The 27,782-nt window shown below is 40.7% G+C and overlaps 1 protein-coding gene and 1 long non-coding RNA gene across 3 annotated transcripts in view; one reads left to right on the top strand and one right to left on the bottom strand.

The window, feature by feature from the left end:
• The window catches only part of LOC110542643 (uncharacterized), a 174,326-nt gene that overhangs the window by 29,544 nt on the left and 117,000 nt on the right, over positions 1–27,782 (top strand). The window contains exon 2 of the long non-coding RNA XR_009588530.1: positions 13,438–13,520. This is a non-coding gene — a long non-coding RNA (uncharacterized LOC110542643). The remainder of the gene's footprint in view (positions 1–13,437; positions 13,521–27,782) is intronic.
• On the bottom strand, positions 8,570–15,615 carry LOC110544453 (diphosphoinositol polyphosphate phosphohydrolase 3-alpha). 2 transcript variants are annotated; one of them, XM_060375672.1, is made up of 2 exons: positions 14,896–15,615; positions 8,570–10,278 (listed from the first exon to the last, which is right to left on the bottom strand). In XM_060375672.1, exons 1-2 carry the CDS (start codon positions 15,274–15,276, stop codon positions 10,228–10,230), a joined length of 432 nt encoding a protein of 143 aa, XP_060231655.1. In that variant the 5' UTR covers positions 15,277–15,615; the 3' UTR covers positions 8,570–10,227. The 2 variants fall into 2 exon arrangements, with proteins under 2 accessions (XP_060231655.1, XP_060231654.1); XM_060375671.1 differs by having other exon boundaries at positions 14,783–15,607.

The following is a 27,782-nucleotide window of genomic DNA, read 5'->3' as shown; positions in this document are numbered from 1 at the left end:
TATTCAATTTTCAAATCCTGAACTGGCTTCATCTACTGTGTCCATGCACAGCTCTAATAATAAACCTGACTCAAATTGTGAGAAAATGAAAAACAGACAGACAGACAGATGGATCCATGGACAGAAATGCTGGTATCAGATGGCATGGGCCCTCAGACAGAGAAACCATAGTGCCTTGGGATTATACAAAGTTGAACAAGGAGATGGGATTATTGCATACATCTGAACATGGTGTTGCGGTTATTACATACAGGTAAACAAAGAGTCAAGGTTTATAGCTGGACTAAGGAGACAGATTTAGCTAATCTCCTTAGGAGCAGTTCCCATAGGGGAGCAGTCTTCAGGCTGGAAACATCTGGTGATGGGGAAGAATGCCATGGTGAACATTTTTCCCCTGATTTGATCTTAAGACCTTCATGGATATAATTACCAGGCACAAAGCATTTAAAGCCAACAATTTTTAATTTTGCCACATGTAACAGGAAAGCAGTTAAACCAAATCAAAAATGGAAAAATGTTCTAGTTCCTCATCCCTATATTCATTTCTCAGTTTCTCTCCTATTACTTTCCCAAGTAGCTAAACTCATTCCTCCCTGCTTTTCTGGAAATTAAGAGCATGCCTCAGAACTGATGAATCACGATGCCTACACTTCACCTCCAAGGTTTCCCAAAATCTTCCTTAAAACACCAACCTATCTGTAGAATTTATTTATCCCCAAACTCTCTTTCGAAGCACTAACATGCCTGTCTCCAGATTTTCACTTATCCTAAAACTCACTTTCAAAATACTAAACTATTAATACATATCTCTAGGTTGTATTTATCTCAAAAATCTCTTTAAAAATACTAACATATAACTATGTATCTCAAGTCTGCTTGTCAACAAATAAATAAATGTTTATTTCTGGACTCTCCTTGTTAGCATACACTTGCCTATCTCTAGATTCTACTTGTTTCAATATTTTACACTCCTTAATCTGTTCTTTTATTATTTCTTCACTTCTGTTTCTTCCTTTCTCTTTACATCTCTTCCATAATTTCTTCAATTTTCCTGTATAAATGTACTTTTCTTGAGAGTGTTCCCTCATCTGATCAATGAGAGGTCCTCACCTGTAGCTAATATCCATGTTCTTGACCTTCTGACGGCATCACTTCCCATATTCACGTAAAGCTCCAGGGCTCCAAGGATGGACCTATTTGGGGCAGAGAGAGAATGAAGAAAAGACAGACAGATGAAAAGAACTGCTGGGGTCAGGTGGTCTGGGCTCTGTGATCTGATGGAGAAACTAAAGTACCCCCAAAACTCAATGTATTTATTACATAGAATTGAACAGAGAGGTGGAGTTATTGCACACATCTGCACACGAAAGCAGGGTTATTACATGCAAATAAACAGTATCTCTCAGCTTCAGAAAGATGGGAGATTGCCATTTCCCCATGGGTCTGAGGCCTTTGGTCCTTGACATGACCATACCCGTGTCAACAACACACATTCACTCAAGAATTCATGGGCTTATGGCTTTCCATTTTCCACATTCATCATTTTATTCAGCCATGTGTTTGTGTTGTCATTGAATTTCATTAATTAAATCATATCTTCTTTAACTTCATTCAGATGTTTGTGTTTTCTTCGAACTCCTTGAATTCTTTGATTGTGTTTATAATTGTTCTTATTTTTTAAAATTCTGTGTCCTGGAGCTGGAGTGATATCTCAGTGTTATTGCAGAAGGCCCAGGTTCAAGTTCCAACACACATCATATGATAGCTCATAACCATCCTTAATCCCAGTTCAGGAGATTCGAAATTCTCTTCTGAACATTGCAGGCCCCAAGTATGTATATGATATACAGATCTACCTACAGACAAAACACTCATACACAAAATAAAAATAAATAAATGTGAAAAAATATTAAATCCGTCATGGTTCCATCCAGGTACATTGGACAACATTTCTGTGGAACTTGTGGTCTGTTCTGTGGAACTAGTAATTTGTGTGGTGGACACAATTTCCTGGCTGGCCTGCTATACTGTTCATTGGTTTTGGTGGTCCTGGCCATGTAGATTGTGTGTTTGATATAAGATTCCAGTCTGCCCCTGTCAGTGAAAATCTGGTTCTGTTTCTGTCTCTGCCCAAAGTCCATTGATTTTAAATCAAGTAGAAAGAGTTTATATGTCATTCCTTCAGATACCTGATGTTGAATTTTGATTCTAGAGACAGGTAGCTTCCAACTCAGTAGTAAGCAAGGAGACACAAAAATGCAGCTCCCAGCTGGGTTTGGACATAGAACAGCATGGATATGGTTATCCATTAGGAACAGGGGACATGGGGTGAATCCACAGGTAGAGTGTGCAAATAGGATTCCTGTATGGGCTTGGCCACTAGGTGTGGGGCCAGGCAAGGGCTAGCGTAGACTCACTAAGAGTATGTGGGTGCCACTTCCAGCTGGTTCTTGGCATAGAGGAGTTGTGCAGGGAAAAGGCCTAGGTGAGGAGAAGTGGCTCTGGATTAGGATATGGGTGTCTATTAGAGTTCAGGGGTAGAACTCCTTTCTCTTTTTAAATGTCAGTGTGACAGGATCTATCACTGTAGTTCAGGCTAGTTTCAATCTTAATCCCCTACCTTGAGCCTCTGGAATACTGGATTACAGAGGTACACTGCCACACCTGGTTTGATACTGTCAGGTTTTTTTTCCATTTTAGGCACACCGAATCAATTCCTTTTTGTAAATATACTTTTTCTGGCTTCCCAAACCTCAACTCTTCCTTATTTCTGGAGTTCCATTTCACTACGTCTGGTTCAGCCTTATTTCCTGTTTAGGTACCAAATCCTATGGCACTTCCTCTGAGAAGGAGTTCCCAGCTATGAGATGAGCCTATAGAGCTGAGTGAATCATCACTACCATAAAAAAAATCATAGATTGTGTGAGAATTTCTTTTTTACCCAGAGCTTAGTGAAAACTTGAAGCCAATTTTATTTGTTCAACCTATATATACCTGGAGATAATATAACTCTTTTTTATTAAATTTTTATTTTTATAATAATTACAGTTTGTTTTGTATCCCAGGTGTAGCACCCTCCCTCATTCCCACCCAATCCATCCTCTTTCCCTCTTCTCCTCCCATGTCCCTCTCTAAGTCCACTGATAAGGGAGGTCCTCCTCCCCTTCCATCTGACCCTAGCTTATCAGGTCTCATCAAGACTGGCTACATTGTCCTCTGTGGACTGGCAGGATGACCCTGGGTAGGATGATCAATCCTCACTCAGAAAGACAAACGGGATAGACATTGGAAGAAGGAGAAAACAGGAAACAGGATGGGAGCCTACCATAGAGGGGATCTGAAAGACTCTTCCTAGCAGTGTATCAAAGCAGATGCTGAGACTCATAACCAAACTTTGGGCAGAGTGCAGGGAATCTTATGAAAGAAGGGGGAAATAGTAAGATCTGGAGAGGACAGGAGCTCCACAAGGAGAGCAACAGAACCAAAATATCCGGGCCCAGGGGTCTTTCCTGAGACTGATATTCCAACCAAGGACATACATGGAGATAACCTAGAACCCCTGCTCAGATGTAGCCCATGGCAGCTTAGTATCCAAGTCGGTCTCCTAGTAAGTGGAACAAGAACTGTCTCTGACATTAACTCAGTGGCTGGTTCTTTGATCACCTGCTCCTGAGGGGGGACAATATAACTCTTGACCCAGTGTTTTGAATGTTTTTTGAAATTGTAGGACTACAGGCATTAGATCAATTCTAATGGCTTTCTATATATGTGCCTAAAACTTTCTAGAAAAACAAAGAATTCACAATTTTCTACTTGAAACTCAATGAAAGCGTTTACTTCATTTATCAGCTGTACCAATATTTAAGTGATAATTAGATGAGGTTATTTGAAAATAGTCTTGGAAAGCAGAATCTTTCTGAGAAAGGATTCCTTTAGTATATATTAGATAATATATAATTGTTTAAATAGAAATTTCATTGTATGTATTTGGTATATACATGATGTTATGGAATACATATAGATAATAAAATACTTTAGGGAAAGAATTAATATATCCATCAACTCACGATTCCTAATTTACAGAAAAAAAAGTGTAAGCAAAAGGCCAGGTGGTATAGCACTCAGTTTTAAAACTCTACTCTATTTGGGGTGTTTAGGCCTCTACCTCCAGTCTAACCTCTCAGACCTGTGTAGGAGAGAGATTAGTGGGGAGAGGGCGTGCAAACACCTATACTTCTCCTGGCTCTTTAGGGTCAATGGTCTTTGGGGCGTATACCAATCTCCATCAACAGCAAACATAGCCAGCAGTCTCCTCCAAGCTGCTGTGCCCCCAAGTGTTTCTCTCTGTCTCCAAACAGCCACAACATCCATCTCTGGTCTCTTTAAACTGCTACTCACTACATGCCAAGACTGCATTCCACATGTTTTCTTTCTGGGCTCTGTCCTAGACAATGCCACTGTCCATGTTACACATGGAAGGTTATTATCCGCTGACAAAAGCCATGCCCTGCACAAGACAATTGACAGGTGTGGAAAAATTATAGCCCAACTAAAATCTCACACTTGGGACTAAAAACAAAAACATACTTTGATAACATAACTGAGTTTAGAAAGAAACCAAAACTTCTATTACAAGGTACAGTTGCTCACGCCTATAATCCCAGCGCTCAGGGAGCCAGAGGCAGGTGGATCTCTGTGAGTTCCAGGCCAGCTTTGTCTACAAAGTGAATCTAGGACAGCTAAGGCTACACAGGGAAACCCTGTCTCAAAAAACAAATTTTAAAAATGTGAGCAAAAGCAGTCGGTTTTGTGTTGTGATAGAGCAACATTAGCCACCTCTGTTACTTATTGAGAATGACTCATTTTACATAACCTTGTTGAGCCTCATTTTTGTCATCTGTACTTGACTGATGTGTTTCTTTGTGTAGCCTTGGCTGTCCTGTAGACCAGGCTGGCCTCGAACTCACAGAAAAACACCTTCTTCTGCCTCCCTGAGTGCTGGGATTACAGGCATGCTCCACCTCTCCCAGCTTACTTCTGACTTTTAAGACACAATAACTTATATGGAGGAAGAAATTCTAATTGCCCTGATATGATCATCACATGCTGGATTTGTGTGTCAACATACTATACTGTATTCCATTTATCTGTACAATGATTTCAAACTAATAAAATTTAGTAATAAATTTTAAAAAATGTTAGCAAGGTATCATGATGATGTAATAGAGCCACCTACTCAGAATGGCTTTTGCAGTCTTCCAAGTTTTCTTTGTGGCATCCACAAAAGTTTCACTGGGTAAACTAAAGGAAACCTTTTTTTTAATCATTTCTGCTCAGAGTCCTCCTTTGTCCCCTCAGCACTGGTCCAAATGACTCTAAACTACCAGACATTCTGGCATGCTTCTTCATATTGCCATGTAGATCTGGCTAGACAGTGTTTTTTATCAGTCTTCTTAGAAAATAGATTCCCCCCTCCAATGTTTTCTGTCTCAGAAAGATGAGCAACATTGAATTCACCATAATATTTTGTCAGTCTTGTTCATCATCTTCATCCAAAGTGGACAAGCTTTTAGGTAAGATTAAACTGGATTTCCATCCTCATAATTAACCCTTTGAGTCCCTTCATGAGCTTCAGGTAGTCATTCTTTTCAGAAGCTATAAGTCTGAGTAGCTCAGGTGCTAGAGAGTTGAGTTCAGGGAGCAAGTTTCTCTGCTTTGAAGTCATGAAAGCTACCATGCCTATAACATGAAACTTCAGATTATCCATTTTTGGTAGTGACAGATGTTAGAGGAATGTATCTTTTCTTTTACCCCCTTAGAAAATTTTAAATGAACTTTTTTTTAGAACAAGTTTTTGATTCACATAAAAATCAAGAAAGCAGTACAGAGATCCCATGAACCTTCTACCCACTTCACCCTATTAAAGTCTTACATTGGAGCAACATTTATTATAATTAATTTTTATTAATTCAAACAATTTTATTTTTAAATTATTTAAAAACAGTGTTTTATTATTTAAAATAATTGGGAATTTAAATACATTTTGATTAGATTCTTCCCTCCCCCAAGTTTTTCCACATCCTCTTCTCTTCCCTACCCACTTAACACTAAGTTCTTTCTCAAAAAACAAACAAAAACCCAATACAGCAACAATAACAAAAAAAACAAGAAAATAAAATAAAACCATACCCGAAAAGAAAACAAACAAACAAACAAACAACAACAACAAAAAAAAAAAAAACACCAAACTGTAACCAAATAAAACCACACCAAAAACTGTAGAGTCCATTATATATTGGCCAAGGACTACTGAAGTGGTTAGCATACATGGTGCCACTCAATTGGAGAAAACGGATTTTTTTTCTCTCACAGCAGGTATTAGTAACTGTTCAGTTGTTAACCTTTACTCTAGTGGCTAGATTTACATTCAATCTTTTGTTTTAAAATATACATAATAAAATATAGGAAGAAACATAAGCTATCACATCAGAGTTAGACAAGACAAAGAAAAGGAAAAGAGCCCAAGAAAAAGCACAAAAGTCAGAGATATCTCATTCACACACTCAGTAATACCAGAAAAACATTAAACTGGAAATCTTAATATGTGTGCAAAGGACCTAGTGCAGACTGGTGTGTTCTCTAGGCTTGCTGCTTCAGTTGGAAAAAACTTTTGCTAGCCATTTGGAGTCAGCTTGTATTAAAAAACAGTCCAGGCCTGGATCTAGAAAATACCTGACTTATCCTTCTAGCATATATTTTATATATGCTAGGTATAAATTACATTTTAAGAAATTATTCACTTACTCTGTGAGTGTGTGTGTGTGTGTGTGTGTGTGTGTGTGTGGTGTGTGTTTCCTAGTGCCACAGGTGAATGTGTGGTGGTCATAGGTTGTGAAGGAGTTCTCTACTTCCATCATGTAGATTGTGGGGATCAAACTAAGGTTGCAAGTTTGGTGGTGTCTTCCCCTCTACACCATCTCACTAAGCTCCAGGTTTTAATTATATTTCCTTTACATAATCTTGCCATCTTTGCTAAAATCTCATTAAGATCACAGAGTGGAATCTAATGTGCTCTAGGAAATTAAGAGTGAGGGCACATTAGGGGTTAAAAGAGAAAAGGCAGAGAACAGTGCTTCCCCTAGTCCACTGTAGGAGGTAGCCTTGTTTTCCCATTAGATACAACTGTCTGACTAGCAACCAAATCAAGGTCCTAGGCTACAAAATGATATCACAGATGGAAAGAGAAAATGAACATCCTGTAAAACAGATAAGGCTATGTATCTGAGGCCTATTCAGAGCCAATCAGAGAGCCTTGTCCTAGTTACTTTTCCTGTCATCACGATAAAAAACTTTAAAGTTTAAAAAAAAATTAAAAACAGCAAAACAACTCAAGGGAGAGAGGTTTGATTTCAGTTCACAGTTCAAGGGTATAGTCGCATCATAATGGGGGCAGCAGGGCAGCAGGAGCTTGAAGCTGCTAGTGATATGACACCCAAAACCAAGAGCCAGACAGGAATGAATGCTTGCTGGTGCTCAGCTTTGTCCACTAACATAGGCCAGAATTTCAACCAAGGAATGGCCACACGCAGTGGGCCTCAGTTAACCTAAGCAATTCAAATCCCCACAGACATGTCCAGAGGCCCAATTCCCAGATGATTCTAAGCTGATAATTGACATTAGCTGTCACACCATCTAAACTTATCACTTCAAGATCTGTGGCTTCAGAGCTTGGTATGTAAGGATATTAGGAAACAAACACACACACACTCACACACACAGTAAAATAGACCTATTTTGTCTTGCACCAGGACTTGATAAATGAGTTGTGTCTAGAGTTTAGACCCAAGTTTTATGTTCTGCTTTCTGTGCTTATGCTTGTCAGAAGTAGCACAAATTTGATAATAACCCTAAGTAGTAGCCTAAAAAATTCTAAAGTGACTATGTGGCATGTGAATAAAGTAAAAACATGGACTTTGGGGAAATATTCTGGTGTGTGTATAATATAGATATTATATGTTTATAATATATATGTAAAGAAACAAGACTGAAACTTAGGTTTTTTGTTTTTTTTTTAAGCTTGGTTATCTTTGGGAAAAGGGATCATGTATGATTTTTACTTGTTTTTTTTTTCATTTTCAGAATCTTACGAATTAGAACATGTTATTTTCAAAGAAAATTGTGGGGCTAGAGAGATGGTTCAGCAGTTAAGAGTACTTGCTGTTCTTGCAAAGGACTTGGGTTGGGTTCCAAGCACCCATAAGGCAGGTTACAAGTACCCTTAACTGCAGTTTCAGGGGATGTGGTGACATCATGCAGTGGGTACATGCATACACACACACAAACAAACACACACATTTTTAAAAGGATATTGTAAAAAAAAGTGTTTTTCCATCTGCACATTAACTTATGTCCCCTGCTTACATATTGTATACTGCATACAAAGAAAAAAAATCTAGGAAAGAATCAGGCAGTTAGCAACATGCAAATTAGGCAGTTAGCAAACATGCGAATTATTATTCTGACCATCCACCCACACTTAAATTCTAAAAACAGAGAGGTGCCATATAAGTAAACTCTAAGGAATAAATTTTTGCAATTTTTATTATGGAAAATTTCAAACATATACAAAAGTAGAGAGAATGAATTCTCAAACATCTATCACAGAGCTTCAACAATCAAGTCAGAGCCAATCTTGTTTCATCTATGTACAAACTTCTACCACCCTGATTATATTGAAGCAAAAAACAGTAGCATACTTGTAAATTTTCAGTACCATTTTCTAAAAGATAAGGGTTTCTTTAGAAAGCAAAATCACAGTACATATCACAAATAGAAACTCCAGTAAATTACAACCTGTGGTTTTATTTTAATATCTGTAAGATGTGGGGACACAATACATTTCACCGATACCATGAGGGTGTTAACACTAAACTGGAATTCAAGCCTTTCCCAATATAATGGTTTATTAAGGAAAAAGTGAAATACAACAACCATATTAGAACCTTTTTGGAACACTTGTAATGAGCTGAGTAAGAGTACTGACATCACATACCCTGTGGCAAAACTCTGTGAAATGTCCTTTTCCTTGTCATAAAGTTATTCTTTTGGAAAGAGTTGAACCAAACTCCCTCATTTAAATTCTCTATTTTGTGTTCCCCTTTACAGCAGTCTCTTTCCCTGAAGCCTTTCTAAGTGACACCAATTTAGCACTCTCAATACTCTCTGCATTTTTACATGCAGAAAGCTTGTGATACTGAGAAGCCAGCTGAGTGTACTAGGAAAGGAATGAAAACCACAGCCAACTGAAATAGTGAAGAGAGGCAAAAGACACTTAAGCAAATAAACGGCATAATTAGCTCTGAAAACTGCTTGAGTAGCAGTTTTCTTCGTGCTCACCATCAAATAACACAGAATATTGAATCTATATAAAGAAAATACGGAGAATTTTCTTCAAGGAAATGTTAAGATGACATTTAAGAAGTAGAGCATTGCAAAAAATTAAATGTATTATTTGTATATTATTTTAAAATTTATTTTTTATAAAAACTCACAATAATAAGTTTTCATTGTAGTGTTTTTACAATTACCTTTATAGCAAGTGATATTTTTGAATAAAATTTTAAGCAAATTAACAACAGTACAAAAACACAAAAATTGTTACATGAAGGACTAGTTCTATCAAATGTTAGCCTAAGTGATGGCATAATATTAAAACTGTGTGAGCCATTGTGTGGTGTGACATATAAATGAGTACTAATTCTTGTCCTTGAATGCTTTCAACTGTCCTGAAATGCTTGTGAAACACCTATTACACGTGAGCCACACACATGGTGCTCAGACAGCAGATACTCTACTAGCACCAGATTGGAAAGGAAATGTTTTGCCACAAAGAGATTACAAAATATTAATTGAATCAAAGACCTCCAGTGATGACAAACATATTTCAAGTAGTGTCTTAGATGCAGAATATGCAGAGTAAGGAAAAATAGTAGTTGCTCTCAAAGGTAATAGTCTAATGAAGAAGGCAGACACATCAGAAATGCACAACAAAAGGCTATAGGTGTTGAATTAAGTCCGTTCACATACAAGAGTACAACAACCAGAGCAAAAACGTTGGTAAATAAGACAGAGGAGTGTTCCAAGGTGTAGCAGGAAAACCAGATGAGTGGTCTCCTTGGGAACCTTAAAATGCTCCCGTGAACTTGACAATACCACTAAATACTGGATTCACATCCATGATGATTTCGGTGTAATCTTGAACATGGTTTCTCTGTTCATCTGGAAAAAAGAAACAAACATACATTTAAAAGGTATATATTTACAGTTCTTCTGACCACAAAGTTATTAGTGATAGACTAGGTGCACCAATCACGAGGTCTTTCAAAAGCCCTTGCAGGCTCTAAAGCAAATGCAATGTGAACATGAATACACACACACACACACACACACACACACACACACTCGCACGCACAAAAACACACCTACCTATAAAAATTGTGAAAACAATGATAATAGAGGGGAATTAGCAATGCAGATGCAAAAAATTATAAATTCTACTTTTTAGACTAGAGACTATATTTATAGGAATAATTCAGTCTAGTGGCCACACAGTATTGCAGTAAACTTTTAACCATTACACATAAGTGTGACTTAACCCAGTTAAAAAGAGTATCTCATTGGAGATGTTTAAGCAGTATTTATCTATATCATTTACAATGACAGATTTAAGAGAAAACCTGAGAACATGCATGATTGGTAACATGGATGACATTTCAATTTAAAAACTACTATTGGGTTTGGCTTCCAAGTCCCAGTGTAGTTTATCATCGCCTCCTGTTCTCAAAAAAACAAAACAAAACAAAACCAAAACAACAACAACAAAACATCACGTGGACATACTGAATTCTCATAGATCTGTCTGCTCAAAAATGCTTAAATTCATTGCATGAGATGGCTACCAGGGGAATTTTAAGCCTGAAGATAAAATTCTGGCCAGGGAATATTCTCATCTACATTCTATCAGGCATTCTTATAGAAACCTTTGTAAGTGCACCCATACTGTTCAATGAAAAACCTTTTATATTAATAATCTAAAATCAATATATACAAAGCAATACAGCAAATGGATTTTAAAACTCAATTTCCTGTTTTTAGTTACTTTCTTTAAAGTATAGACAAGACTATATGTTTTTGGCATACATCCAAACCTACATAAACATAAACCTGTGTTAACATGTTTCCTCTTTGAACATCTGAAAAAGGAAAAACATTTTATCATGGAGCTGTGAGTGGAGCTCAGTGGTCTAGTACATGTTCAGCATGCATGAGGCCCAGGGGAAAAAATCCCTACTTACCAATAAAACATGTAAACAAATGAAAATGGACAATGAAAGCTATTTATATAATGTATGAAAAATAAATTTCTAATTCATATCTACAAATCCCAATTATCTGATGGAGTACTGTTCCCTTTTCAACTGAAAGATGAATGAAAAATTTGGCTGTATATATCAGGGTAATTATAAATACTATGTAAATGACTTAGCACTCTCAGAAGGAAAAAATACCCAGGTGTTGAACAGTTTTTGGAAGACTGGTAGAAATTAATACACTATCTATGGTAACCTATTTAAATCTGGTACTACTGACAAAATCTTAAAGATAAAAATAATTCCCTAGGAGTATGTAATTTCTCTGACATATCTGTTTCATAATAATTAAATATCAACTTAATATTAGTTAACTTATTAATATTAAAAATTAAATTTCAATAACGGAGAAACCCAACCCTAAAGAAACCCAGTAGTTTTTAAAAGGGGAAAAGTGACAGTATATTCATAGGCAACAGTTCATACCTCCACAGCTATACAATAGAATTCTCCCACCCACACCAAAACATGCATGTGTGTGCAGGAGGGGGTGCTTGTGCACAGGCACAAATCAGTACAATATTAAAGGATGACACATTGCTGACTCTAGTTAATGGCAATTACAAGTAAAGCCTCCAATGCATTTCTGACAGCATTCCTAAGGTTTTTATAAAAAAGAAATATCCGTAAAACCAAATTTATTCTGCTATATCAATGTAGAACTTAAGGTTGATGAAGATTAAGTTGCAGAATTAGAAAATTTAGCAAAAGTCATTTTGATTGGAAATAAAATAAGTGCTTCAGATTAGTCATATACTCTTTCCTTTGGTGAGAGGTCAAAATACATTTTGGAAATTGGGGTTTATATTTTAAATGTGAAATAATTTTTTCGTAAAGGGAAACAACATTTCTTCAGAAAAATACAAGAACCCGACATTTAAAAGCTTAAAACAGTCTTAATTTTGAAATAATTCAAGCCAAATGAAAAACATGTGAATGCTCTGAACATAAATCACACAAACAGGCAAGAAGAACCAGCATACATACAGTTCAAAGCCAAAATAATCTTTGGTATTAAAAGACAGAAGAAACCCAGTGTAGTGATAAGGACAAACATAAAGGCTTTGGTTTTATAAAAAGAATGTGAATTTCAGGAGCTGGATACTAATGTTCTTCATGTGTTCATGAAGTACAAATTGATTTACATACTGATTTGTACATGAATGAAATGAAAAACCATTTTTTTTCATAAGATCATGGCCCATTAAAGTTTTAACCGTAGTTGTTTTAAAAACATAATTTGAGAGCAATGAAATGGGATATCTTTATCAAATGCCCCTCCTCAAAGCTCAGAAAGCTCTGGGGAAAACGACTACATGAAAAAACTTTAGAGGAAGAAGTGGTGTATGACACCAAAGAAACAGCAATTTCCAGACACAGCAGGACTGATGAATATAAGTGCACAGAGCCTGTGACAGTATGTATAAGGCCTACACAAATACAAGCCAGACTAAATCCCAGCATGGAGAAGGGGAAGTGAGTACAAAGTTCCACCCCTAAACCAAGAAGCTATTTGCAATTGATAACTTGCTGGGAGAGAGAAAATCACTTTTTCTTTGATGGAGTGATACAAGGTATATCAGCTTAACTCCAGGGCAGGCCTCATGCTCAGGAATTTGACTAACACAAAACAGACTCCATGTTATTTTGTGAGCTTATTTCCTTGCAGTTTTGCTGTATGTCCTTTTGTAGTTTTTATTTGTTTCTTTGGTTTTGTCTTTGAGCAAGCAAGAAAGAACACAAAGCTGAGTGTAGGATGGGGTGAAGAGAATCTGGGAAGGCTTGGGGAAGGGAAAAAGTACGATCAAAAGAGTTTTCTATGAATTTTTCCCCAAAATAAGTTAATAATAAAAAAGTAAATAGCTCCAATTCAAGTGATTTTAAGACTTTCACATGGTCCCCAAGTATATTCATTATTGCCATCTAATACGTCTCATTAAAATACTTCTGTTAAATATGGAATGATCTTTCCAATCTTAACAAATGTCTTATTTCTATATATATCAAGAGACATGGCAAGGAACCTGAGGAGTTTCGGAAGAGAGAATGACATACTTCAGAGATAACTCCGCATTTCAAAAGAGTATCAAGGTAAGAGCAACAGCAAGATAGCAAGCCAAAGGTCTAAGAAATGAAACCTTTACTCTGGATCTATGAGATAAAAGTATGTTGCCAGCTGAACAGCAAGAACATAAACTCATTCAAATTATTTAAATGATGATTGCAAATATGCAATCACCATAAAATATTCCATTCCAGCAGTTACTGAGGCTCAGGGAATTTGAACTGGGATATCACTAAATTCAAGTATAAATCCCTTTCCTTCAAATAAATGTACACTGAGGGGGAAAAACATTTTAAGGAGTATCTAGAAAGGTACCTGTAGTTGGAAACTGCTGGATGAGCAGGCTAAAACAATTGTATAAGCACAATTACCCCGACAAGAAGTATCTTATTAGAAAGTCTAAAAATACTCATTCTATCCCTGTAATGGTTGAAAATGACATACGAATTTGGACCTTTAAATCAGTAGTAAAAAATTAACTGTAAATTTTTCTTGAAAATTACAATGATTTTTGGTCATATGAATAAACACGGAGTTCCTACCCTTGGCCTATTAGATGACATTATGGATGCTAAAAGTACTTATTGAAGAAAGAAAAAGGTATAAGATCTCCAATTTTTCTATTTCTTGTTTTATTTTCAAACAAATCATCTAAGTAAATGTCTACCAAGAATGGCTCACTGCCAAGAACCAAGGCTGTAAATGAGGAAATAAGAAAAAATAAAAGAAAAAGATGTCCCCCAAAAATCCAGAAACGCTCGCCTTCTCACTAGTTTGTAGGACTCTAAAGACCCCTCCACTAAGAAACCAGAAGCCTGACATCAAAAGCGCACACGCACACTCACACACAAACACATGTAAGGGCTGTTTAAAGAAAAAAGAAAACACCCAAACAAAAACATCACAGAGCAGACAAGCAGGCAGGCACATACTAACACGAGATCACACACACATACACACACACATACACACACACACACACCCTCCATGAAGAGCAGGGCAAGCAGTTAAGGCACCTTTCACGAAATCCCATGCAGCTCCCGCTGAGCGCAAGATTTTTACAGTGTCACCAAGAAGCGATTGGAAAAGCATCTGAAAAACGCGCAAAGTGTCTGCAAGCAGCGCCTGGCAACCTAGACAGTTTGCAAGCGTGATTCAGAGTTCTGCCTGCCAAGGAAACAAAAGAAGCCTCCCTCCTGCCCTTGCAGGCGCACAGGGCAGGAGAGGTGCTCTCCTGGTAGGCAAGAGTCCTGGCGGGAGCAGCAGCAGGAGCAGGAGCCATACATACTAGGGCTCGCTCTCTGGCAGGGACCGGGCACCCGAGTTCCCGTTGGTAGGGGAGCCGCCCAGCTTCAGTCTCTCCAGGTACTCGGCATGCACGGGCTTGTGGCACTGCAGGACCTTGATGGCATCCTCGATCTTGAACCACTCTCGCTTCCTGCCGATGCTGACCGAGTCTTCCCAATCCTCCAGCAGCTCGGTGACGGTGAGCACGAACACATAGGTCCGGTGCTTGCGATCCTGGTTCTGCTCAAAGACGCCCAAGAGGCGGCCCAACTTCCCCTTGACTCCTGCCTCCTCAAACACCTCGCGCACCGCCGCGCCGTCCGGCTCCTCCTCGGGCTCCATGCCCCCTCCCGGCACGATCCAGCGGTCGGGGTAGCGGCTGCTGCTCACCAGCAACACCTCCTCCTCGCGCTCGCTGCGGAAGCACAGGCACGCAGCGCGCTTCTTGAAGCCTTCGGGGTCGTAGGTCCGTGTCTGGTTAGGCTTGCACTTCATCCTTGGCGCTGCCTTGGAGATCACTTATAGCTGCCTAGCGAGCAAGCCGGCCTCAGGAGCTGCAGCGGGCAGGGAAAGGGCCTGGAGAGGGCTACAGCCAAGCGCAGCGGAGCCTGAGCCAAGCCGGGGTAGACTAGGCGGAGACAGGCGCGGGGGCGGAGGCGAGCTGGCGCGTCAGTCAGTCCGCGGGGCGGGCAGTGCTGGCTGGTCGCGCGGAGGGTCGCGAGCCCGCTGCCTGATTGGAGGCGTCGCTTCCGCCGCCTGGAGCTTAGAGCACAGAGCCAGCAGCCCTTGCCTCCGCACAGCCCACGAGTGGACCTCGTGCGGTCCCCGCCCTCCTGGCCGCCTGCGCTCGCTCACGCTCCCTGGCTAGCTTGGCAGCACAGACAGGGGTTGAGCTAGGTGAATCCCATGCGAGCGCGTGGCTGGGCTCGCGTGAACGCGCGCGGCGGAGGTCGAGGAGCAGGGGGGCGAGGGGCAGAGGGGAGGAGGCAGGGGTCTGCCTTGGGCCCACTGCGCAGGCGCTCTGCACTGCTGTGACTGGGAGGCTTCTAGCTCCCAATGCACTGGGGAGGTGCACCCATTGTGACTTTGCACAGGGTCATCACCAATTATGTGTCTCAGCCAGACCTGGCAGCAGAGGTGCCCAGGGCCTCATTGAGAAACAGTGGAGGGGTCTAGGCCCCTGTCATAGACAGCCCCCATCATGGACTGCGTTGTCTTATTTATAAGCAGAAGTCCTGGTGTAGCCAGAGTGACCAATGAGTCTTGCCAGAATAATCTTTGCTGAGTCACATGCAGCTCCCTGTCTTCAACAGGTTCTTTTCTGCAGCTGGTCAACCATAATGGCTCAGCCCTTGCCTTAAATACTTTCACACAACCCCTGTTCATGGTTTGCGTAGTTGTCTGTTACTCTGTTTCTTTCTCAGGGAACCCTGGGGAACTTGTTACAACCCTTGTTTCAAACCCATGGCCAGGTGTTTCTGGAACAGCACCCCCTGAAGGCTTGGATTCCATGCCAGCAGCCTCCATATTCACAGGCTTGAACCCCATGCTGGCCTGCTCAATAAGAGAGCATCTAGGGAGCTGGGATTTTAGTTATACTTGAAAATGAACATGAGTCTCCCTGTGTGTGTGTGTGTGTGTGTGTGTGTGTGTGTGTGTGTGTGTGTGTGTTCCTCTGAACAGGTGATTGTTGAATGTGTGTGTGCTCGAGTGTGCATGCTTGTGTGTCTACATGGACCTCTGAACAGATGTAGCCCTGAGGTGGGCAAATGCACCTTCTTCCACTGCTTCCATTGCTCTCCAACCATTATGACTTTTGAGAACATTTTCCACAATGTGGCTGTACTGGACTAGAAAGCACCAGGAATTCAGTTGCAAGTTCTAGAGTCTCCCTAACACTGGGATTGCAGCCTGACTTTTAAGTGTGGAGATCAGAACTAAGGTCCTCATTGCTTTGCCCGGGGAGCCATTGCCCTGGCCCAGAGGTTTTCACCTGGAGATTAACAAAGTTCCCTGAACTTTGATCCCACTGACCTCTTGCTAGAGAAGCAGCACTCCTGAATCCAGGGAACTTTGACCACACCTTTTCTTTTCTCTGAGGTTTCTCTCATTCCTTCCTTTGACTTGTACACCTTTGAGGGGCTCGAGGGGCTCCTCCTCACACCTTAGGCAAAGCTGCGCTGACTTGAAATCACCTCACCCTTGCTAAATTACTTTTGATTTTCTTACAGAGCAGCATTCTGCTGTGGTTTAGCTTGATGATGTTCATCGCTGTCTTTTGGTGGGGATGAGTTCACTTGGGGAAGAATTCCTGACTTCACTGAAAGGTCTTTTCCATTTTCTCTTATCCCCATGTCACCTGTTTTCTTTTTGAAAGCTTCTGAGTTCCTTCATGGTTCCCAACAATAATTCCTGTGGCTCCTTGCCATGTGACTTCACAATTTGAAGGGCCAGTTGCCCTTGCAGGATAAAGTGGAGTAAAACAATACCCAAATGATGTCTGATTCTGTCATCAGCCTAGAACAAGATTTTGATTAATGCATGATCTTCTTCCTCAGAAAAGCACAGAGCCCTTGCCTTTAATAGTTGCCATCCATGAAATGTAGCAAATCCCTTATGAAGCCCATCTCTTCCAAAGAGGTTTTTGGGACCTTGTCCACACTCCCACTTTGCACTGAGATTGGACCTCTGGCTTTGGATTTGAACCTTCCCTTTGGCATCTTTTCTATAGTAGCTCCAGAGAATGGTCCTGCTGCACTCCATCTGCTTGAAAGTAGGAAGTGTAAAGCTTGGTGCTTGCTCTTTTTCATATGAGCCAACATGGTCTGTGAGATCTACTGTCTACCAAGAACTCAAAACACATGGACTGAATGAATGAAGTTCCATGGATGCCAAAGGATTAATGTGATCTTTCCTCTTGAGTCTGTGAGTTGCCTAAATCGAACTCTCTTAAATCTGAGGCAGCTCCCCACCTGTTTTGTTTTGTTTTGTTTTGTTTTGTTTTGTTTTGTTTTTCACTAGGGAAGACAGGATTGTGCTCCTTTGAAATCAACATCCATACTCCCTGCCCCTTTTCCCTGAGGGACAGCAGTAGCTTTATAGTGGCTCTCCAGTAGGTAATTCAGCAGATGTTCCCCCAGGGATGCAATTACTGGGAGACAAAAGACCCCAGCATCCTGATGTGGTTTTTGTTTGAATCACAGTGTGTTTTCAGAGACTCTCCTGTGTCTTTTGTGAATAATGCAATATCTTGCAGACTGGAAAACAGTTTGTAATAGTAGACGAACAGAAAAGAAAAGCCACTTTATTTCAGACAGCATAAACCTGAGGCTAATATTTAGAGACAGTACTTGTCTTGTATGCTGCAATTGGCATTGCATTCATCTTCATGTATACAATCTTTTTAAATCCCTTTGAAGAAGCAGCATCCTTTGCATATGAGAGGGGATAACATTAAGATTTGCAGCCTATGCAGCATGTTGGTGTCTAGCTGTTCTTAGATAGGTGCATGAGATCATATTTGGGGTTCATAGAATGGACTACCCTGGAATCCTCCAGCTCAGCAAGTTCCCCTCAGCTTCCCCACCATCTTCTATCTCAGCTCTGTCCCCTGTTGTGGCTGTCCTAGCTCCTTAGGCTGTGCAGGAATTCTTGAGCTCAGCCTCTCAGAGTCTTCTTGTATTGGACACGCTTTGCCCCCATTGCCCCAAACCAGCCAAAGTCTACACTGGTTCCCACTGAGTTACAAAACAGGGACAGTTCTCTGGAGGGTTAAAAAGATGGACTGCAGTATAAGTACCCAGTGCTAACCAATTGGAGAGGACGGGAGCTCCACAAGGAGAGCAACAGAACCAAAAAATTTGAACACATGGATCTTTTCTGAGACTGATACTCCAAAAAAGGACCATTCATGGAGATAACCTAGAACCCCTGCTCAGATGTAGCCCATGGCAGTTCAGGGTCCAAGTGGGTCCCATAGTAATTGGGACAGGAACTGCTTCTGACATGAACTGATTGGCCTGCTCTTTGATCACCTCCCCCTAATGGGGGAGAAGCCTTACCAGGCCCCAGAGGAATACAGTGCAGCCACTCCTGATGAGACCTGATAGACTAAGGTCAGAGGGAAGGAGAGGAAGAACTCCCCTATCAGTGGACTTGGGGAGGGGCATGGGTGCAGGAAGGGGAGGGTGAGTTCAATTGGGAGGGGAGGAAGAGGCAGCTACGGGAGGGATATGAAGTGAATAAAGTGTAATTAATAAAAATTAAAATAATAAATATTTTTTTTATTTTTTTATTATTTAATTTTATTTTTTTCTTATCAGTTACATTTTATTAACTCTGTATCCCAGCCGTGTCCCAATCCCTCATTCCCTCCCAGTCCCTCCCTCCCTCCCTCCCTCATCTCCACCGTGCCCCTTTCCAAGTCCACTGATAGGGGGGACCTCCTCCCCAATCATCTGATCCTGTTTTATCAGGTATCTTCAGGACTGCCTGCAAAGCCCTCCTCTGTGGCCTAACAGGACTGCTCCTCCCTTGGGGGTGGGGAGGCCAAAGAGCCAGTCATTGAGTTCCTGTTAGAAATAGTCCTTGTTCCCCTCACTTTGGGAAACCAATTGGTTACTGAGCTACCACAGGCTACATCTGAGTGGAGGTTCTAGGTTATATCCATACATGGTCCTTGGTTGAATGTCAGTCTCAGAAAAGACCCTGTGCCCAGATATATTTGGTCCTTGTGGAGCTCCTATCCTTTCCCCATCAGACTAACTCCCCTTCTTTCTTATGATTCCCTGTACTCTGCCAAAGGTTTGGTCATGAGTCTTTGCTTTGAAAACACTGCTAGTTAGAGTCTTTCAGATGTGCTCAGTAGACTCCTGTCATACATTCAATGTACATCCCATCTTTCTTTCTAAACGAGGATTGATCATCTTACCCCATGTCCGCTTTCTTGATTATCTTTTTTTAGGTGTATAGATTTCATTATGTTTATCATATCTTATAGGTCTATATAAGTGAGTATATACCTTGTATTTCTTTTTCCTTCTGAGATATTTCACTCAGAATGATCTTTTCTAGATCCAACCATTTGCCTGCAAATTTCATGATTTCCTCCTTTTTGATTGCTGAATAGATTCCATTGTGTAAAACTACCACAATTTCTGTACCCATTCCTCCGTTGATGGACATCTGGGTTGTTTCCAGGTTCTGGCTATTACAAATAAAGCTGCTATAAACATGGTTGAGCAAGTATCCCTTTTGTGTACTTGAGCAAACTTTGGGTATATACCTAGCAGTGGTATAGCTGGGTCTTGAGGAAGCACTATTCCTAATTGTCTTAGAAAGCACCAGATAGATTTCCAGAGTGGTTGTACCAGTTTACATTCCCACCAGCAGTGGAGGAGGGTTCCCCTTTCTCCACAACCTCTCCAGCATGTGTTGTCACTTGAGTTTTTCATCTTGGCCATTCTGATGGGTGTCAGGTGATATCTCAGGGTCGTTTTGAATTGCATTTCCCTGATGGCTAGTGAGGATGAGCATTTCTTTAAGTGTTTCTCTGCCATTTGATATTCCTCTGTCCAGAATTCTCTGTTTAGCTCTGTTCCCCATTTTTAATTGGGTTACTTGGTTTGCTGCTTTTCAGCTTCTTTAGTTCTTTGTATATACTGGATATTAGTCCTCTGTCAGATAAAGGGTTAGTGAAGATTCTTTCCCAATCTGTAGGCAGTCGTTTTGTTTTGATGACGGTGTCCTTTGCTTTACAGAAGCTTTTCAGTTTCATGAGGTCCCATTTATTGATTGTTGCTCTTAGAGCCTGTGCTGTTGGTGTTCTGTTCAGGAAGTTTTCTCCTGTGCCAATGAGTTCTAGGCTGTTCCCCAATTTTTCTTCTAACAGATTTAGAGTATCTGGTTTTATGCTGAGGTATTTGATCCACTTAGACTTTAGTTTTGTGCAGGGTAATAAATATAGGTCTATTTTCATTTTTCTGCATGTGGACATCCAGTTGGACCAGCACCATTTGTTAAAGATGCTATCATTTTTCCATTGAATGGTTTTGGCTTCTTTGTCAAAATTCGAGTATTCATAGGTGTGTGGGTTTATTTCTGAGTCTTGTATGTGGTTCCATTGATCCTCCTTTCTGTTTTTATGCCAATACTATGCAGTTTTTATTACTATTTCTCTGTAGTACAACTTGAGATCGGGGATGGAGATACCTCCAGATGATGTGTTGTTGTACAGGATTGTTTTGGAGATTCTGGGTTTTTTGTTTCTCCATATGAAGCTGAGAATCTTTTTTTCAAGGTCTGTAAGGAATTGAGTTGGTATTTTGATGGGAATTGCATTGAATCTGTAGATTGCTTTTGGCAGGTTGGCCATTTTCACAATGTTAATCCTACCAATCCATGAGCATGGGAGATCTTTCCATCTTCTGATATCTTCTTCAATTTCTTTCTTCAGAAACTTGAAGTTTTTCTCAAACAGGTCATTCACTTGCTTGGTTAGTGTCACCCCAAGGTACTTTATGTTATTAGTGGCTATTGTGAAGGGTGTTGTTTCCCTAATTTCTTTCTTGGCCCTTTTGTCTTTGGTATACAGGAGGGCTTCAGATTTTTTTGAGTTGATTTTGTATCCTGCCACATTGCTGAAGGTGTTTATCAGCTGGAGGAGTTCTCTGGTTGAATTTTTGGGGTCGCTCATATATACTATCATATCATCTGCGAATAGTGATACTTTGACCTCTTCCTTTCCAATTTGTATCCCCTTGATCTCCTTTAGTTGTCTTATTGCTATGACTAAGACTTCAAGTACTATGTTGAAGAGATATGGAGACAATGGGCAGCCTTGTCTTGTCCCTGATTTCAGTGGGATTGATTTAAGTTTCTCTCCATTGAGTTTGATATTAGCTATAGGCTTGCTGTATATTGCCTTTACTATCTTTAGCCTTGTATCCCTGATCTCTCCAAGACTTTAAACATGATTGGGTGTTGGACTTTGTCAAATGCTTTTTCGGCATCTAAGGAGATGGTCATGTGGTTTTTCTCCTTCAGTTTGTTTATGTGGTGGATTACATTGATGGATTTCTGTATGTTGAACCACCCTTGCATGCCTGGGATGAAGCCTACTTGGTCGTGGTGGATGATATTTTGATGTGTTCTGGGATTCGGTTTGCAAGTATTTTATTGAGTATTTTTGCATCAATGTTCATAAGAGAAATAGGTCTGAAGTTCTCTTTTTTTGTGGGGTCTTTGTGTGGTTTAGGTATCAGGGTGACTGTCGCTTCATAGAATGAGTTTGGTAATGTACCTTCTGTTTCTATTTTGTGGAATACTTTGAGGAGAATTGGAGTTAGCACTTCTTTGAAGGTCTGGTAGAATTCCGCACTGAAACCATCTGGCCCAGGGCTTTTTTTGGAGGGGAGACTGTGAATCCTTAGGGGATATAGGGCTATTCAGTCTTTCTACCTGATCTTGACTTAATGTTGGAAGATGGAATCTATCAAGAAAATTGTCCATTGGGTTTTCTCAGCCCCGATCTCGGGTTGGGGTACAGACAATGTTGTCTGTGGCAGATTCTGTTGGCCGCCTCCTGCCTCCTCCCAAGAGGGAGTAGGGATTTTGAGCTGGGCGCAGCTGCTCTCCGTGCAGCGGGAGCTCAGTTGTGATGGCGGCGGGTACCTGCGGTCAGCGAGACCTTCCAGGGAAAGACTGGGTGACCTGTGATCAGTCTCGCAACTTTGCTACCCCGTGGGGTTTTTTTTGTGACTGGGACTCCCAGTCTCTGACACAGTTGTGCCCACCAATCAGCCTGGGAAAGTGATCGGGACACGCAGGCTTGAGGCACCAGCCCAGAGACCCAAAGCCCGCGTTAGCCCGCGTTCTCTTCCGGGTTCTGGCTGTGCGGCCCAAGAGTGGACCAGACCGATTCCCACACCGTGGGAGCCTCCCCTAACCTGGGAATCACGATAGCTGTTGTTTTAGGGCCCAGAGTTCAGTTTATTGGTCACTGCATGGAGTGTGTTGTCCCGCTTCTCAGACACAGTGTTCTCCCGGCGCCGCCATCTTGGCCCCCTAAAAAATAATAAATATTTTAAAAAAGATGGAATGCTTGCTCTATCCATGCCTGTCTTGAGCAAGAAGGTAGATAATCATAGTTAGTCTCACAAAAGCTATATTTTATTATGCTGAGGGTCATTCCACAAAGTTCACTCTCAATATTCCTAATATGATACTAAGCCTATCTCCACAAAGCTGCTCACCAATGCAATGTATCTTAGCTGAAGGACAGGTCCAGTCTCTAACAGAAGTCTCTGATTTGACAGTCAGGATCCTGGGAGAAACTCTCCAGTAATGGGACAGATCAAAGTGGCATTTATCTGGCTGTGCAGAGCAGAACATTGTTCCTAGTCTCTGCTGATATACTTGCAGTGGGCATCATTGAGTTCTAGGACTGTGTTTGGTTATCTTTAGTAAGTGATATCACTGGGTTCTGGTTATCAGGTACAGCATTGGGTATATTGGGGTTCCTGACTAAGCTATTTTTCCATGTCAAAAGGTATATATATATATATTTTTCTATGCTCATCAAAATGTCCTACCTGCATTTAAGAGCACAGGCCCTTTGTCACAGAGTTGGTGTCTGTGTCTGATATGAAGTCAGACAAAGTACCTTCTCCTCCACAAAGCCCAAACCAGCTCCAACAGAATATAGTCTATTTATCTATCAGCCTGCTACCCCTAGCCTCACTTACAGTGAACCCTCCAGCACCCTTGGAGGCCACCCAGATTGTGGTGGTCAGCAGCTGTTTCAAAAAAGGTGCATGTTCATGTGATGAACATGAGGATAGACTAGATAATGTCTGAGGTTAAAACAGATGACATGATAACTCTCCTGGTTCCTAAGAAATGTTTCATGTGGCACCAACAACAGTAGCCTGCTCTGGAGAGCTCTGCCTTATGTTCAGATGGGTTATGAGCTCTGAGCCAGCATTGTCTTCTGGGAATTTGAGACTAGATGGAAAAAGGCACTTTACTGTCCTGTTCTAACTTTCAGGTTATTGAAAACATTAGAAAAGACATCACAGCCTTTATTCGCAGTTTTCTAAAATACCAGAACTTCCAGGGAGAGAAATCATAAACCTTCCTATACTTCCACTGAAAGTTTTTTTTTTTTTGATGGCCCACATCCCAGAAGGACACATTTATTTCTGAACTTCAAGAAACATTCTATTCTTTACAAGACCCTAAGTCCTCATAAAACTATCTTTGTTTCATTTCCTCATTTTAATTTGTTTAACTTTTTTTTTAATTTCAGGGATGGGTGCATATGCCCTAGGTTATGTGAGGAAGTCAGATGATAACTTTTGGAAAGATCGCAGTGACCAAACTCAGGTCTTCAGGCTTGGTGGTCTTTATCTACTGAGCCAGCTCACCAGCCCTTTTTCTTTTAATTGTGCTGTCAGATGCTCCACAGTTCTGACTATGGGTCAGATGTTTTTCACATTTCACTGACAACTGTCATAGGATCCCCGTGATCTCCATTTCATTTTCCTAGATTATTAAACGAAAGCTGAGGAGGTTAGAGAGCATATCTTTCTTACCACAGAGCTTGAAGTCCCAGGGCTGGGACTTCATCAAATCCTTAAATTCCTTTCTTCTTTCTTCTGTGCATGCATCATGTTTGGGGGCAAGGCATATGCATATCTTTTTGTATCAAGGATAGAAGACAACCTCAGGTTTATCCCTTGGATACTTTTCTTTTCTTATTTTTTGACCCTGAGTCTCTCATTGCTCTAGAACTTTCTATGTGAACTTGAATGTTTCCAAGTCTTTCTCCCCAGCATTGAGATAGCAACTGTGTATCCCTACACATGACTTTTTTTTTAAAAAAACATGACTTCCAGAATTGAACTCAGGTCCTCATACTTCTATGCCAAGCACTTTAGTAAATTACATATAATCGTAGCTCTACAAATATCTAATTTAATATTCTGAAATAACCCTCCTGTGTTTGCATACCAAGGATGTAAATTTAGAAATTAAAAAAAAACATATAGAAACAAACCCTGCACTTATTTGTGCAATTTAACTCACACAAGATATATTTTTCCATTATCCTGCTAAATTCATAACCACATGAGACTGACACATTGTGAAGAACCATATGAATACATATGATGACTAAAACATAGAAAATTGGACTTCAGAGTATTGTGTCCTGAAGACTGCATGTATAGTAGATGTTTGGGATCATGGAACTAGACTGGTAAATCCTCCAACTCCTATTAATTTCTTGTTGATTTTGTATGGCAGATGATGTCACCTATAATTTGTAGATGAACAAATGTAGATGAACATGTGGCATATTCATGTTTCAGTCTACAATATGTTGATTGCCCAAACCTCCTGGGAAGCCCACTGTGTTTCATGTAGAGTACTTGATATAAAATATGCTGAGGTCCTTGTCCATACATAACTACTTTGTAGTTAAATGAGCAAAGGGAAGGGAAAGCCTGGTTAATAAATGTGCACCAAGATCCTGGGTTATGCCAAGAGGAGGAAAGAAGAGAAAACAAAGAAAATGAGGAACTAGGGGCAGAAGGAGGAGTAGCAGTGTGCCTCTGCAAATGTGAATCAACATGCCTGGAGTAGACAGTCCTATCATTTTGGTAGTCACAGGCTTGATGCCACACTACTAGACATCATTACAATAATTAATGTAATTTAAATCAGAATTTTGTACATGAATTCTGTATGGATATCATGTACATCATTTCCTGCTGCACTGACTCCAACTCATCATATATTGACCCTCTCAAATGCATGGCCTCCTCCTCTTCTTTAATTGTTATTATTATCTCATACATACATACATACATACATACATACATACATATTTTATATAAATACAGACTGATGAGTCTATTTGGCATTGCTCATAGGTGTATGTAGCTAGGGTAGACCACTAGGGGTTGTATAACCGGTCAGGGGTCCTCATATCTGCAGATTTATTATTCATCTCTCAGCAACTATTATGCTGTTGTAGTTCTTCCCTGTAGCTCTTCATCTAGGGGTAGCACCTTGTGAAAGTTCTCCAAGCTATGTTGGCAAGTCAACTGATAGGGTCATTGTGCTGGTCTTTCTCAGGTACCCTTATTGTTAAGGTTATGTTGGTGCAGCTCCCCTGTGACATTGACTCCCAGCACACATGCTAGTCCTCTGGCTCCTACAGTCTTCTCTCACTTGTTTCTGCAATGTGCCCTGAGCCTTCAGTGAGAGCTGTATTCTAGATGGATCAATTATGGTTGCAGATCCCGTAGTCATTTGTCTCTGCATTTTTCCTGGTTGTGGATTCCTGTATGGTTCCCCTCTGCTGTAAAAGAAGTTTCTTTGAGGAGGGGAAAGAATGACACTTATACCCATAGAGTTTTAAGGACAAACATTTCTAATGCATTTTAGGGAACTGGTAGTGGTAGGTTCCTACTCTAGGTTCCATGACCACCAGTCAAAGGTACTGGGACAAGATGGGCATTAATTCCTTCCTATTGAGCTTGTCTTTAAGTCCAATTAGAGAGCTCTTGTTTACATCAAGAATATAAGTCTACTATTGCACCTTTTGGGATATCTTGCTCTTTCGGCTATAGCTGTCATCCATAAGTGTTACAGCCAGAGAAGAGTATTGATTGCTTTTCTCCCTTGGCAGCTTGAATAGCTCTTTTCAGCTCTTTGACAGCTAGTCCTGAAAGAGGAGGCTTTCTGGTTAGACCCAGTTCTGTGTCTGAAATGTGTAGAGTCTTCAACAATTACATTTTAGTTTCAAGTCCTTTGGGACAAATAAAGACGGTGGCAATAACCTTTATTATTATTTTGGCTGTCTTTTCAACTCCCCTAAACAGCAATTAGACGGGAAACTGGTAGTTTTGATAGATGCCAGAAACTGGTATTTTTGATAGATAGCCTGTGGGTGTTGGTGGGAACATGTTCACTCAAAATGTAGCTACTTTCTTAAAACGGTATATTAATGTGTGTGTGTGTGTGTGTCTTATACACATATACACATGATATTGTATTTTATCGTGTAGTTTTAAACTAATATCTATATTGCATTTTAATGAACTAGAAAAGAATGTTTCCTGTAACATTTCAAACATCCTAAGTGTTATGAATACCTTTCCCCCAGTCTTTCTCCATTACCTTGGAACTCAAGGCAGGAACTTGGAAGCAGGAATTGAGCACAGGCCATGGAGGAACACTGCTTAGTGGCTTGCTACCTCTTGGTTTGCTCACTCTTCTTTTTTTATTGAACACAGGGCTACTTGCCAAGGGTTGGTACCATCCACAGTGGCCTGGGCCCTCCTATATCAATCACTAATTAAGAGAATTCTGCAGCACAGATCATGGAATCCTAATAGCCCTCCGTGGAAGCACAAGACATGTACATAAACACAGACCAGGCTTCAGTAATAAATAACAATGACCCAGACATGGCCCTCTGTGTCAACATGGGCCAGAACTCACCATGGACCCAAGTGGCAGCACAGACCACCCTCATCAAAGTCTCTCTTCAACCCCCAGCATTGCCCAGGGACATCCTAGTCTATCAGGTCTCATCAGGAGTGCTTGCATTGTCTTCCTCTGTGGCTTGGTAAGGCTGCACCTCCCTGATGGGGAAGTGATCAATGAAGAGGCCAATCGGTTCATGTCAGAGACAGTCCCTGTTCCCATTACTAGGGAATCCACATGGACACTGAAATGCCATGGACTACATCTGCGCAGGGGTTCTAGGTTATCTCCATGAATGGTCCTTGGTTGGAGTGTCAGTCTCCACAAAGACCACTGTGTCCAGATTATTGGTTCTGTTATTCTCCTTGTGAAACTCCTGTCCTCTCTAGGTCTTACTATCTCCCACTTCTTTCATAAGATTGCCTGAACTCTGCCAAAAGTTTGGCTGAGTCTCAGTATCTTCTAAATACCCTGCAGTGTATAGTCTTTCAGAGTCCCTCAGTGGT

The sequence above is a fragment of the Meriones unguiculatus genome, chromosome X (genome assembly GCF_030254825.1).
Source record: "Meriones unguiculatus strain TT.TT164.6M chromosome X, Bangor_MerUng_6.1, whole genome shotgun sequence".
Classification (NCBI taxonomy): Eukaryota; Metazoa; Chordata; class Mammalia; order Rodentia; family Muridae; genus Meriones; species Meriones unguiculatus.
Note: the sequence above shows the minus strand (reverse complement) of the source record. Positions and strands in the feature narration are given on the sequence as shown.

What these genes read in the sequence shown, in the direction of transcription:
- LOC110544453 (XM_060375671.1), bottom strand. Translation starts at nt 15,276, where the DNA reads ATGAAGTGCAAGCCTAACCAGACACGGACCTACGACCCCGAAGGCTTC.